Raw genomic sequence first — 14,606 nt, forward strand, 5'->3', positions numbered from 1 at the left:
ATTGTACAAGACCTAGCATAGGGTACTTTTTGGATTGTACAAGACCTAGGATAGGGTACTTTCTGGATCGTGGGTTTTCATGGTAATGTTTTCCCTATTGCAATGAATGGATTCCAAATGAAATTGTATATTGGGAAACATTGAACAACTAGTTGAAAGTAGTGAATAGCTAGCTGGTAACTATATTTTGGGCAATGAAAGCACTATAAATAAAAGAGGGCCCTTCTAGTTGAATGAATGACACTTGGGATGTGTGACAATTACTATCTAGATGGTTGAATTTGAAAGTTCCTCAAAACTTGTTTCAATTTGAAATATTCTTTGTACGCCCTAAACTCTTTTGTGCACAGTATCCCTTCAAATCTACAAGTCAACATTCAAGGTGCAATTAGAATTTCTCAAATGGAGATAGAACAGGTTCCTATGGAGACCTACAGTTCAACTTCTACAACAACAACAATTTCTAACACCCTCTTAGCACTGATGGTGATGAAGGATAGAGTCTCCTTTGTTTCCCCATGTAACTTGTGATCATGAATGGATAAAGCAATGGAAAGCATAAAAGAAATAGAAGAAGCAATTGAATCAAAGCTAGTCATGTAGCTTCATGGTTATTCTCTAGAGTCTCACATCTTTTGGATTTTAAATTTTATCTAGATGATCCAGTTCCACAAAACTAAACCTGTCAATGGATGGTTGGCCTAGCAGAGTATCAATCAACAGATTGGTGGAAGTGGGGAGGAAACCCCAATGCAGATGAGTAGTTCAAGTTTTTTGTGTAGACTTGGAGGATACCTACCCAATAATCATTATGTTTCATAGGACTTGGTGGCAAGGATCTTCCACTTAGCATCTGCACTGTTTAAAGCTACAACAGTGTATTGCAGACATGCTTGCCAAGGAGTTTGGAAGGAGGCTTTTTACTAAACCTCAAGGATTCCTAAGGGGATAAGAAGGAAAATGTGGTAGGAGAACATGAAGCAGTAATGCCACATATCACACCAAACATAGGAAATGATTCAAAAGTTTAGTTAGTGAAGAACCTGGGGAGTTGGTCTCTACAAATGAAGAGAAGCATGATGTCGAGGCGATCAAAATCCCTTGACTAGTCAAAAAATCAAAAACATGCTTGCAGAACCACTTAGGATGCCATTAGGAGCATGAGAATAAGAGATTTCTTTTGACATAGCTAACCATGGTAAATGATATCCAAAAATGGTTGCAAGGCATGTAAACAACAATTTATGTGAGTTGTTAGTGGATATAAATCAAGAGAATGCAAAACTAACAACCAAGAATTCACTATTAGAAGAGTGGATGCTCTAACAAAATAGGAAAATTAGATTAGAAATTTAGTAGAGGAGGACATTATTGAGGTTGATGGGAAATTCATGAGCAGTACAAAATGGTGTGACATGCAATAAAAGTTAAGCCAATACATGCAGGGCATGTGGCAGAATGCTAGGAAATTAAACAATTCATGATAGACCATTTGAGGCATACATGCAAGAAGAATAATTTGTTAGAGTGAAGATACTCTAGGCTAGGGTTAAACATCTGCAAAAGAAACTTTATGAGGTGAGAACTGCAAAGTCCTTAATATCAAAACCTCTATGGTAGAGTAGGAATTGTTTGTGCAAACATAGGTTGATTTTGACAAAGTGTGCTTGAATCTTGGTATGGCACATTGTTTTATCTTCTAGCATAGTCTCAAATTGGTGAGATGTTGCACCATGGAAAGGGTTTTATGAGTTCCTCTAGAATAGTAGTAGAACCATTATGGTGGGTTTTGGTCGGTAATTTTTACCAAATTCCTATAGCCATTGGCTCTGTCAGTGGTGCATGTATAAATACACATCTTATATTTGGATCTTAATCCATTCTAATATTTAGATCTTAATCCATAATGAGAATCTAAGTAATACATATGAGGAGACATCACTTGTTGGGTATAAGTCTTTTGATATTGAATTAGAGAGAGAGAGAGATTCGAGTCAGATGTATGGTTGTATGAGAGATCCATATTCTATATATTGTGCAATGATTATAGAGTCTATTCCTTTGGACTATTTCATATTGCATGCCTACTTTGTATTTATAATAATTGATTTTTTTATTCTCTATCTAGTAACTTGAATATAGTGTATTCATTGTTGATCTAATGTAGTTCTGTGAAGTTCTTATGCACACTGTGAGCTGAACATGAATACTCCATGTATTGAATTTGTATGTTCAATATTTGTTCTTATGCACACTGTGAGCTAAACATGAATAGTCCATGTATTGAATTTGCATGTTCAATATTTGTTCTTATTCACACTGTGAGCTAAACATGAATAGTCCATGTATTGAATTTGTATGATCAATATTTGTTATGGCATATGCTTTTTGTTAGTATCGGAGTCCTAGAGCCCCATAAGCAAACACATGACAACAATACAAATCAATACAAGGAAAAGTACATTCAACTCAAAGTTATTGACAACTTATTAACATTGTCAATACCACAAATTTACCCATGGATTTCAAAGATATGCATGGAAACTTTGGAAATGCAACATGATATGATTCTCAATCCAGAACGTAGGGAAGCAAATAAGTTTCTAAAAGAGGTATTAAGCCACAAGGGAGACGACTCTGCAACTCCTTTTAGTAGGCAAAACATATAGGATTGGGCACATATATCTATTGCTAAGCCAACACACACTTAGCACCTACAATGACAAGAGTTACATTCCCCATCTTGTAGCCATCATTCTTTGTTCTAAGTTATAATAAAAGGAAGCCTCTATATCATGAACCAAATTTGCAGCTTCTTGTTGTCTTTCATCGTCATATTAAACCGAAAAACAGAGCGCCCCTACTAACCATCGATGAAGTACGTAGAACACAAAATGCGATCCAAGTGCAGCAGTACCACTGCTTATATAGAATGTCCCCCATCCTTGAAGCCCACATGGATCAACCTCATGCATGACAAAAGAAGACATCGCGCACACACCGCCACCAGAAAATAGGCATAGAAGCAGTTCATGGCGTAAAGAATCACGCTGAACATATCTGAGCTCTTCCACAACGAATGCCATGGCGTTGAGGAGGCACCCCAAATGCCCATACCGAGCTCCAGAATAGGCATGCAAGCAATCCAAATCTAGGAAATTTGATGGAGATATTGAAGCAATCCTAATCCAGAAAATACAGGTTGAAGACCACCGAGCTGAGGAACTTTCCCCAAACGATCATCCTCAAGAGCACCGACCTCATAAGATTCCGCAGAGAACGATGGAACCACTCCAATAGTCACACGGGCAACAAAACATTGTCCAATCACACCATGGCAAATTAAAATGAATAAAAAATTAATGTATTCTCTATTTTTCGCTTTCACATGAAAACTAATACTAAGGCCTACCCCAAAAAAGAACTCACACACCCATCAACCTACCCACCCACCACCCTGTGCCTACGCACAAGAAGTTGCTGAGGATCGAACGGGTAGGAACCACCCTGCGCCTATGCAGCAAGCTGCTGAGGATCGAACGAGGCTGACCGCGGTGGTAGTAGGGAGCTAACCAAAACAAGTTAATGAATAAGTGAATGGATGGGTTGGGAGATATCAAAGCCAAGGTTTAAAAAAGATGATCTTGTGCAAAGGAGACTACTTTGTGCCACACAAAAGACCAGACATTCTTCTTCCCATTTTCTTGGCTCTCTTACGAAGAGCATATCCTTGAGATTGAAGAATTGCCATGAAGAAGAGACGATCGGATGGCCCTGGCCTTGAAGATGTCGAACGCTCCCTCCACTCTTCCTTTTGTGCCGCTGCCAATTCTATCTCTCAATTGTACACACAGGCTCATCATCAACACAAGATCGCATTCCAGGCCGGACATCGACACGGTCTGGTGAGAATTTTCGTCGGCTTTACAATGATTTGTTTGCTTCATCCGCACTCGGTTCCTTGTTCTCATCCGTCATCAATGTTTTAGGAGAAGCTTTGTGAGTGGATGCAAAAGCAGCAGCACCAGTTTGGCATCACTCCATCCACAGCGGATATTTTGAATTACTTGAGGGTAAAGCCGTTTTCCCCAAAGTTCTTCCAGCAGGGTAAAGCCTTTTCAAGTCATCCGTATTTTTCTGAATGTTAGTGACAGCGTGATCGAATGAAAACTTTGGAATTATGAATTGTCAGATGAGCAACTGCGCATTGATTTTTATTCAACATGTGATCCACAGAACGAATTGGATAATGTTAGCCAGAATGAAATAGCGATATTTCAAGCACAAAATGCAGTCCTTCCTTCGCAACATCAGCTAGCTCCTCCTCCGAATCCCTTCGGCAGAGGTGGATTGACTGCAGATCAGCAGAGGCTCCCTTCTGTATTTCCTCACAGCTTTCTTAACGGTATTCCTTGATTTCGGTTGCCAGTTTCCAATTCTGGTTGTAATGACCAACAGGGCTCGGGTTAGCCATAATTACACGCACGAAATATATGAACTCTTGTTTTCTTTCCATGGCATTCTCTCTTCATGAACGAAATCAGTGTGTCTGGATTCCTTAGCCAGCTTTAAACCTTACGTGAGTTGTCAGGCTTCTCATTGGATGTCTGAACATCAATGTCCAGTATGGAAACGGTTAGAATTCAGAACGCCATGAAAGGGTTAGAATTCAGAACTCCATTTTATAATGCCATAATGTAAGATCTGTTACAGAATGTATCTTTTCATTGTTATTCATGGCTTTACTAACAGAAATATCAGCTACAATGGGGATAGTCTTGTTGGAGGTCAACATCTCCTGATGTCACCCAGAGAGAGAGGACCTTGCTTATGGATGTGCCCGCCTAGTGTGAGGCTAGGGTAGATGAGTGAGGGCCTGTGTTGTTGTGCCCCCCCCCCCCCCCCAAAACCCCCGGTGAGGGTGGGTCACCATGTGTCTGCCCAGACTTGGAAGCATGGGGCAGACTGCGTAGCACTGTGGCAGCCTCCTGTAGGGTTGCAGGCTGTGGCAGCCTGGTCGGGGTGGCTGGGCAGGAGTAGAGGCTCCCTTGGGGCTGCCATTGAGCCCTTTATAGAGTAGTGTGGAGGGGGTGGGCCGACCTACAGAGTAGTGTGGAGGGGGTGGGTACAGGTCGGCCACCTTGGCTGGTTGCAGCCCCCCATAGGCTGGGGGTGAGCCCCCCTTTATAGGGCTGTGGGCAGCCCCAGTGCTGGGTCGGCCCACTTAGGCTGGTTGACCCTACAGCAGGGGGTCGGTCCCCTTCTACATCAGCCAACTAGGGAGGGGGCTACCTATATATAGACCCCCCTTTCTCCTTGTTTTGCATCTCATTTTGGAGCCTTGTGGAGCAGTCTTGTGAGCAATGTTGTGAGCTCCTTGGCAGTCCTTTTCAGTAGAGGTTTTCCCCAGCAGGCTCTGGGGTTTTGGCGTCAGATCACTTGCAGTTCTCTCTGTTTCCCCCTCTCCCTCGCAGTGTGGTGTGTGTGTGAGGCGTGCTCTCTCTCTCTCTCTCTCTCTCTTGCTCGCTCTCGCTTTCTGTTCATTTCCGCTGCACTTCTCACATGGTATGAGAGCCACGGTTGGCTTGAGACCCGAGGAGCGGAGGGAGTGTCGAGCCAGCACACAAAGAGAATGTTTAGGGTGCCGTTCGGAGGTGTTTTTGAGGAGGAGCGTGTGCGAGGAGTGGACTGTTCGGGTGCCCAGCAAGGGGTGACTTTGAAGGGTGTTTTCAGATCAGAGAGGAGGTGTTCCTGAGGGACGGATAGCAAGGAGTGAAGGTACATTAGGCTCTCAGCACCTTCATCCTCTTCTCCAACCCTCTCCTTTCGTCAACCTTCTGTTCCCTTCTATCCCATCCACCTCTTTCGACATGGCGACTTCGTCCAAGATGGCAGAGAACAAGACAAAAATCGCAGTGTTGCCCATGTTCTCGGTTGACCGGCAGTTGGATGGGCTCAATTATGGTGTATGGTGGGTGATGATGGAGTCTGTGTTCCAGTAATACGATTTGGCAGATTTTATCTTAGTAGGTGTTACAAGACAAAATTCCCTTGTGAAGGACCTTGGCATCCTGGCGCAAAAGGAGGTCCAAACCTTGTCTCAGCTCAGGGATCGTGTCAATGCAGCGGTAAGATCGTTCAGTTTTCTTAACTATACTCCTTAGGTGATTAATCACGTGAAGAACATGATAGTAGCCAAGAGTATATGGGAGCATTTGGTGTCCATGTATAATCGCACCTCTCCCATATAGAGGGTTTCCCTGGAAGTTCAGATGCGGTTGTTGGATCCCAAGAAGTCTTCATCAATGCACCACATCAACAAGTTACAAAAACTTTAGTAGGAGATCCTCCAGGCAAGGAAGCAGATATCGTCCGAGGACACGGCCATAACTCTACTGTCCCAGTTATCCTCTCAGTATGGGGCCTTCTATTTGTCCTTATTTGTCCTTGATCACGATTGGAAGGAAAAATGAGTTGACCTAGGAGGAATTGGTCCCAATGGTGCTTGATCAGGAGGAGCGCTTTATAGATCGTATATGAGAGTCAGCTTGAGGCTTTGGCAGCTGAGCAGAAAGGTAGAAAGCTCTCAAGGCATCGTGTACATGCAACCAGTCATTATTGGCGGCAATGCTCCCAAAATAATGGTGAGGGGCCCAGTAACTAGTTGGCCAATAGTGTTACTACTACGATGACGTATACTCCATCCTTCTAGTAGCACAGAGCAGCCACTCTCAGCAGGCTTTCCGGATCCAGATGAAGGATTGCTTGCCCTTTTGTGGCAGCGACCTCCCAATCAAGTGCAAGGGGATGGGGACATGAATTTGGTAACCGTGACTACCTTTGGCTTGGGGGACTAGCCTAAGGGAGGTTCTCTCAGATTCTCTCTTTTCCCTTGGTTGGAAGTCATTTCTACATCCCTGGGGGCCTGGACGGAGGATAGGTGCAGGAATAGTAGAGGCTCCCTTGGGGCTGCCTTTGAGCCCTTTATAGGGCAGTGTGAAGGAGGGGGTGGGCCGACCTACAGGTTGGCCACCTTGGCTGGTTGCAGCCCACCATAGGCTGGGGTTGAGCCCCCCTTTATAGGGCGGTGGCCAGCCCTAGAGCTGGGTCGGCCCATGCGAGCTAGTCGGTCCTACAGCAGGGGTTCGGCCCCCTTCTACATCAGCCGACTAGGGAGGGGGGCTGCCTATATATAGGCCCCCCTTTCTCCTTTTGCATCTCATTTTGGAGCCTTGTGGAGGAGTATTGTGAGCTCCTTGGCAGTCCATTTCAGTAGAGGTTTTCCCAAGCAGGCTGTGGGGTTTTGGCATGAGATCACTTGCAGCTCTCTCTATTTCCTCCTCTCCCTCGCAGTATGCTGTGTGTGTGGGGCGTGCTCTCTGTCTCTCTCTCTCTCTTTTAGTTCATTTCCGCTGCACTTCTCACAAGTCTCCCCTTTGTTCCTGGCAATGAGCCGTTGCGCTTTACCCCTACTTACGAAATCTAACACTCTTTCAGGAAGAGAGAACTTCACACTCCTACTGCACAACTCTGTATATGCACACGAAGTTTCCTAATCAAGGGAGTAATAGGCACAGGGTCCCCTGCCCGACTCTTCAGTCTTCCTAGTTTGAGGGCTAGATCCTTTGATAAAGTTATCCGTTGCCCTTGCGCAAACAATATGAGTGCCGACTAGTCTCTGATCTTTCCCCAAAGCAAGGTATAACTCTCTCTCTTTAGGGTTATTGACTCGTGCCAATACATCCGAGACTCCTCCCGCCACTGGCCTCGGCAGCCCTTGTGGCTTCTTTTGCTCCCTTGAGAATGAAGGCTTCTCAGGGCACTGGGCAGTCCCTTCTTTGTAAAAAATGGCAATCTGCTGAAGGGTAAATTGAGACTTGCCCTCATAAGCTCTTGGCATCTGAGTGCCCCTCGGTTTCTGAGGTTGAAATTCCTTTTTTTCTCAGCCTTAGAAAACTTTCTTTTTAGGCTTGTAAAAATCAGGTTTCTTTCTTTTAGTAGTCTCTGCTTGCAAAGATGGCACAGTGGCAGGGTCCTGCATGTGCATGAGACTGGCTATAGAGGCTGAGTGCATTATATCCTGTATGCCTTTTATACATTGGGTATTAACCAAAGCCTGTATCTTCGAAGTTAGACCAGCCTTGTACTTTCAGAGCTGGGTTTTCTTAGAGATCTTTATAAAAGGAGCAACCAGCAAATAGGCATCCCAAAACTTCTGATTGTAGACCTCTATTGTATTCCCTGCATCCACATGCAAGCTCTCCCAACCAACAAGGACGTGGTCTCTGAATTGCTTAGGCATAAATTGCTTATAAAAGGCCTTCTTGAAGCTCTTTCAACCTTTGGAGCAGAGCCATCCGTGGTCTGTGCACTCCACCTTGTGGCTGTGCCAATTAGATGCAAACTAACCATGTGCAGTTTTGAAGACTTGTGTAAGTTTTCTGTACCAAAGGCAGCATCAAATTGCCTTGTGAACTGCATAGCCGTATTAGTATGACCATACTGGCCATTATAGGGGACATTTTACAGACTTCGCACCTTCTTTGAATTCCGGAGGCTTTGCTGCTTTAGTTGCTGTATGTTTTCGCGTGGATGTCTTCTTTTTTCTGGACTTAGGTGCTGGTTGACCCAGGAGAAGAAGAGGAAGAAGAACTTGGGGATCTATAATGATGCCTAGTTTTCCTCTTCTTGGAATGAGACTTCTCTTCATGTTCATCTCTTTTCCTCTTTTTCTTGCCCTCATGGCGAGGCTTCTTACTCTTCCTGCATGCATCATCTGAGGAAAGACAAGGGGTTGTACTTAGATAACTTTTCTTTCTTGTCTCTTTCCTGCCTTCTTCAGAATGAGTCTTCTCATTCTCTTTCCCACCACAAAGATTCTTCAAGCTGCAAAACAACGGGTCTTTCCTTGCCTCTGCTAGCTGTGATAACAATGCTCTGTAGGCATCTACATCTCTAGATCCGCCTCCCTCAACGGGGTCTGTATGACATTGCTTTGCTGTCCCTACACCCCGTGAAGAGGCACGATCTGGGGAAAAACCATCCATGCAATCCTGGCATGAGAGTATCAGCCCTCACGCAATGGATTTGACACCAATGCACACAGTCTTTTCTGTCCAAGTTGAAAAATCCTCAGCAAGAGGTGTACTGCATCTACAATTTTTTTTTGACAGTTTTCCCTCTTGTGCCAATAGCTTGATGTCTACTCAAGGCATAACCCCCAAATTTTCTTAGGAACATTTTTGAGCATGCCACATTGGGCAGTAAACCACTCAGGTTTTCCTTTTTTATGTTAAGAGGTGCCTGCTCTGCATTGCCAATTGGCTCATGGTGGGCTTACTGATGATATGGACATGAGCCCACCTCTTTAAAAAAGAAAAAGAAAATTTGTCGAGCGAGACAAACCCGAGCGTGGGTGCTCCATAGAGCATCCACGTTCCAACTGTTATGGAATAGTCTTCTAAGGTCTGATGCGCCATCAGTCTTCTCAAGATGACCAATCCATGTGTCTGTTTTGGAATCTCGTGGATCCCTGTGCAGTATTTTCCTTAGCCAATCGTGATTGCGCCACCCTCTGCTTCCTTATTGCGAGCAGGACAATGGCCAAAGTTCAGCTAGTTGGCGTGCCAATCCTCACTACGTTCACACAGGGTGCTACGACTTCGATTTCGTCCGCCAGTGCAAAGAGCACAAACTTGAACAGACGTATGCATGTCACGATAGAAGTATGTGTGTCACTCTACGTAGAGAAATTGGAAACGAGGAGCAATAGAGGCTATGTTCCGTATCAGGTGGCCTGCTAGAGACGAGGAAAACTCTGTCCACCCGAGGCTAGCACACATGCGGATATTTGGCCGCTTTGTCTTCAATTCCAGCGTCAAACTATCAGAATAGTTAAGAGATATCCCGTGAGCTCATATATCTCGCGTGCGTAGAGGAAGCTGCTTCTCCGAGAGGAATCGTAACTTGATTCTATTTCGAATTGCCTACATCTTCCCCCTTATCACTCGAGATTTGCAGAGGAATAGTTGAGAGAGATTCTATGGGCCGTGAGCTCGCTCATGTATTGCACACCCTTCCATAGGCAGCTAATAATTTCGACTTGTGTATTCCTAGACCATCACTGCCTGGAGAGGTAGCGAATCCATTGTCTGATACCAATTACAAAGATCATCGAATTTACCGGCGCAAAACCATTCTTCTCACAAGTTCTCATTGCAACGATCATCGAAATAATAGGCGCAAAACAATTCTTCTCACAAGTTCTCTCTTCTCTCTCTTTCTCACTCTCTCTTCCCTCTGCACAGTACAAGGGCCCAGAACCAACATGGGCTGGACCCCCATGTAGGATTTTTATTTCACAATGAAAATCTGAGTACAACACTTACAGCTAGAACCTGTTTGACATTTACAAGAAATCGAGAGACTTAGCTCTTTGAAACTTGGCAACCGCCACTTGTCCTATTCTAACTACTTGCTAGATACATGCCACTGAGTTGGCTACTCTGGAGCCATCTAAAGCCATGGTCACATGAAACACCTCGTGGCCGCTTGCTAAGCTCCATGAAAATAGGGAAATAAACCCCTCTTGATACCTCCAGATTTAATCTAAGGCACTCAACCATGGCACCCGTTAATTGTTAGCTCTTGCATGCAATAATAAAATCTTGGACTAGTCCCAATCTCTGTGGGCGTCCCCACCAAGCAAACGGGTGCACACAAAAATAAAAGTACCTTGGTTGATCAAAGTCAACCCTCTTTGACTGTGGTTAAGAACCTTTGCCGAGGTCAAAATACCTAAGTCTAGTCAAATCTCTGGACCGTAGTCAGCACAAATACTCTGGTTGACCGTAATCAAACCCTCTTGGCCTAAACCAAGCCTCCCTGACCAAAGTCAGGCCTTTTGGACCAAAGTCAATGCTTTGACCAATTAAAAGAACTCTTTGACCAGAATTAGAATAAATGAAAAACCTTTTGACTATGGTCAAATAAGAGGTCAACTTTATATCTTACAAAGTTGGTGACACTGAAAACAAATATGACTGAAAACAAGGGTTTAAGAATATCAGGTGTCTTAACTTTACAAGCAATCAAATTGCCTTGCATGACAAGGTTGTGCTAGCAAATGCACACAAGGAAGGCAATGCCTCTCAAGATGGGGTTCTTTTTCTACCCTGCATAATTGCTCTCTCTCCCATTCTCTCATCGAGTTTTCTCTTAACATGGTCAGCGTGGCATTGAAGGGCTTTGCTTGCCTGAGGCATATGACTAGTGTCGCCAATCTCTTCAGTATGCTAAGATTGGCCTGTCATGAGCCTGTCATGGCTATATAATACTTGTTTTGTATTTTTGAGCTCCCTGCCATATGCTTGCCTCGCCCATTTAGTCCAGAAATCTGTATCATGTCATGGTCATTCAGTAGCAGCATGCTATGCCAAAATCATTTTACTTCCACAATTTGTTAGTCTATCTGATGGAGATTCTGCAGTTTATAGTCACCACCTCAAGGTTTGACGGAGAATGGTTTTTTAATCTTTTGAAATTATTCATACCCAAAAGTTAATAAGATTTGAGTTTTGTGCAAGAGTTCATTTCCTAGCTTGAAATCTATTCTTGCTGAAGGGAGATGAGATGCTTTTTCAGTCTCTTATCAAATTTTTTGCAGGCTGATAGCTAGATAATTGTACAACAATTGGCAGTGAGGGAAATTGATATTATGAATGCTCAGATGGACATCACAGCATAAATGGATCTCTCCTTGGTGAACTGAAGGTTGTGTAGGGTGCGTACTAAGTTCAAAGCTGCATTTGAAATGCTATGTAATCAGCTTTATGTGAAATTCTTGCTTCATGCAGCCTGTTGCATGCCTTTTGTACGTGGATGAAAATCCAATGTCGATTTTAGACGATTGAATTGATGGAATGCAACAGTGTTCATTGTGCTACTTTGGTTTGAAGTGTCCAGAACTCTTAGTTTGGCAATACATAATATTCTGAGAGTATCATTAAACTCAGCTTGGTCTTAGTGAAGATGATCCTCTCTTGTTACATTCTCTCTCTGAAATTGCTGGATATGTGGGTCTTCATGTCTACAGGCTTATCTGCTTCGTCAATGTTCAACCTTTCCCTTAGTTATTGAGTAGGGATATCTTGAGATTCCCTGAGTGGATAGATCTACAAAATATTGTAATCTGTTTGACTTTTGTCAGGAGTCTAGGGGTCTTCGGAGCAGTGCCTCACTCCCCTAAGGTTTGGCTCTACTGTCTGTGTTTATTGTTCAAGAATACCTATTCCTTTAAGGTGCTGCATTGAGAACTGTACAGGATATTTTGCAGCTATATGATGCATTTTGTGAGTGATGGCCTGAATCAGGTACCTGTGTCAAGGATCTTTCAGCTTAAAATACTTTTAGGCTGAAGTAGGTGCACTGTAGAGCTTACTCATGGTGTTCAATATGTCGTATTTTCATTTATGTTTTGTTGTAGATCCCGTCTCATAGATCTTTGAGGTCTCCCATTGATGTTATAAATTCTCTTTCATTGTCTCCATGGTTACAATCACATTTTTCCAACTGTTGTCTTTTGTCACATGCACCCCTGCACTTGGGTGCAAGGTCACAACTGGCTTCATCGACAAAGTGCAAATAGTTCCTATGATGGGATATTTTAATTTTTGTCGTATGCCGTGACCCCATTGTGAGCCCTTGTCCAGGGACAGTCGGGCACGAGCTATGTAGGTCAGTCTCTCAGCCTCAGGTCAAGTCAGAAAGTCAGTCCTTGTTCACTAGTACCCACTGGAGAACAGTAGGTTAGTGTTTCCGTCGTAGGGTTATAGGTAGGTTTAGGTCTCAGCCTAGGGTAGGAGCCCAGAAGGGCCCCCTCAGGGCTGAGACAATGACCTCTCATCAAGGGAGAATGGTGGGCTGGGGGAAGGGCTGCCTTTATAAGCTTTCCTGTGCCCCTCCCTAGGCAGCTAGGGCTAGGGAAGTGAGCCCCAACCAGCCAGCCAACCAGCTGACTGGCTGGTCAGCCTGTTTAAGGCTGGTTGGCTCACTCCCCACCAGCCCTACAGCCCCCTATATAAAGGGGGGGCTACTGCCATCATTTCTCATCCAGCCCCCAGCAATAAGCTTCCATTTCCTCCAGTCCGGTGCAGCCCTGTCTTCCAGCGTACCCTGCAAGACAGCAAACATTCGGCAGTCCCTAAGGGTGATCCAAGGAGTTTACGCAGCACCATAGCTAGGCTCGGAGTTGAGGTTTGGGGTTCCTGTTTCAGCAGTTATTTTTACAGTTTTCTCAGCTCACTCACAGCTCTTATCACTCAGCTATCAGTTCACGTCTCAGCTCTCTTTTAGCTTCCATGGACCTTCCACTCAAGTAGATATTGGTGCACGTTCAGAATGTGAATTGGACAATGTGCATTGAGGATACTTGTATGTAAAGAGTAGCAAAATAGGAATGTCTTAAATGTAAAGTATGTAACTGAAGAGACAATTACCATTCTCGAGTTAGGGTTGTGTAGTCAGAAGCGTAGCATTATGTGTGTGATGGTGTCTCATAGCCCTCTCCCACCTTCACCACTTCTCTCAACATGGTACTAGAGCATTAGGTCTAGCTCTTGTTCATCTCACCTTCCATAGCTAAGGCCACCTTGGAAAATTTCATGCCACAGCTACCCCTAGTTCATGCTTAACTACAACTACTATTGCATATCTTGTTTTCTTGAAGACATTCACCTTTGTAGCTCTAGAAATGAACCTACGTAGGTTAAAATGTCTACATTTCAAAGATTTCAGTTTTCAAATGTGGGAGAGCTAGTCTTGTTTTTCTTGTGTGTCATGTTTTTAAACTCCAAAATAGAAAATTACGCTTACGATTTCACATTAAATTTGGTCATTTCAAAAATCACATTGAGTCTCTAAGGTCATAGTACATTATGTCCTTCATTAAGGGTTATTTTGTCCTCTTTGCACATTATATTGTTAGCTCTTTTGCACATTATATTGTTAGCTCACGCTTTGTCACAAAGTTCATTTTGCGGTATTGTGAATTGCATTCTCCTTTTCCCGACTACAAGATTTATCATCAACATATAGTATTAGAATCGTCAAGTTTTCATCACGCTTGCATACATAAAGAGTGCTCTTTATAGGATTGTTCTAAAAATTGAGTCTTAGAAGATGAGCATATATCTTTGCATACCAAGCTTGGGATGCCTGCTTCAAACCATTAAGGGTTGTGTGTGAGAGGCATACCTTATTTTCAGATTCTTTCATTTCCTCCTCATGCAAGTTTCCATGAAGGAAAGCAGTTTTGATATCTAGTTGATGCACTTGACAATGATTCTGGGCTGTCATAGCAATGCCATAGTTGATAGTAGTAATGTGTGAAGTAGCACAAATGTCTCCTCGAAATCAATGCCTTGTTGCTTTCTGAGCATTAACCTTTTGCAACAAGATGGGATTTGTGTTAGAATTATTATCCTATTCTAGGCAGTGGCCAATGCATTGTAATAAGTAGGTTAGGGGCACTTTTCCCTCTATGAGAGGTTTTCTCCCCTAACCACAGTCTAATCCCTAACTACGGTCAATGGATAAGATAGGGTTTT

The 14,606-nt window shown here is 43.6% G+C and overlaps 1 protein-coding gene across 1 annotated transcript; it reads left to right on the plus strand.

The window, feature by feature from the left end:
• The first annotated feature begins 3,596 nt into the window (after positions 1 to 3,596).
• Positions 3,597 to 11,995, plus strand: LOC147891823 (uncharacterized). Its single transcript, XM_087388783.1, has 4 exons — positions 3,597 to 3,905; positions 3,990 to 4,073; positions 4,237 to 4,405; positions 11,666 to 11,995. The coding sequence occupies exons 1-4, from the start codon at positions 3,750 to 3,752 to the stop codon at positions 11,668 to 11,670; spliced, it is 414 nt and encodes a 137-aa protein (XP_087244909.1). The 5' UTR covers positions 3,597 to 3,749; the 3' UTR covers positions 11,671 to 11,995.
• The last annotated feature ends 2,611 nt before the right edge of the window (positions 11,996 to 14,606 follow it).

This window comes from Dipteris shenzhenensis, chromosome 17 (assembly GCF_047967505.1).
Source record: "Dipteris shenzhenensis isolate YYH24624 ecotype China chromosome 17, Dip_SZ_1.0, whole genome shotgun sequence".
Lineage (NCBI taxonomy): Eukaryota > Viridiplantae > Streptophyta > Polypodiopsida > Gleicheniales > Dipteridaceae > Dipteris > Dipteris shenzhenensis.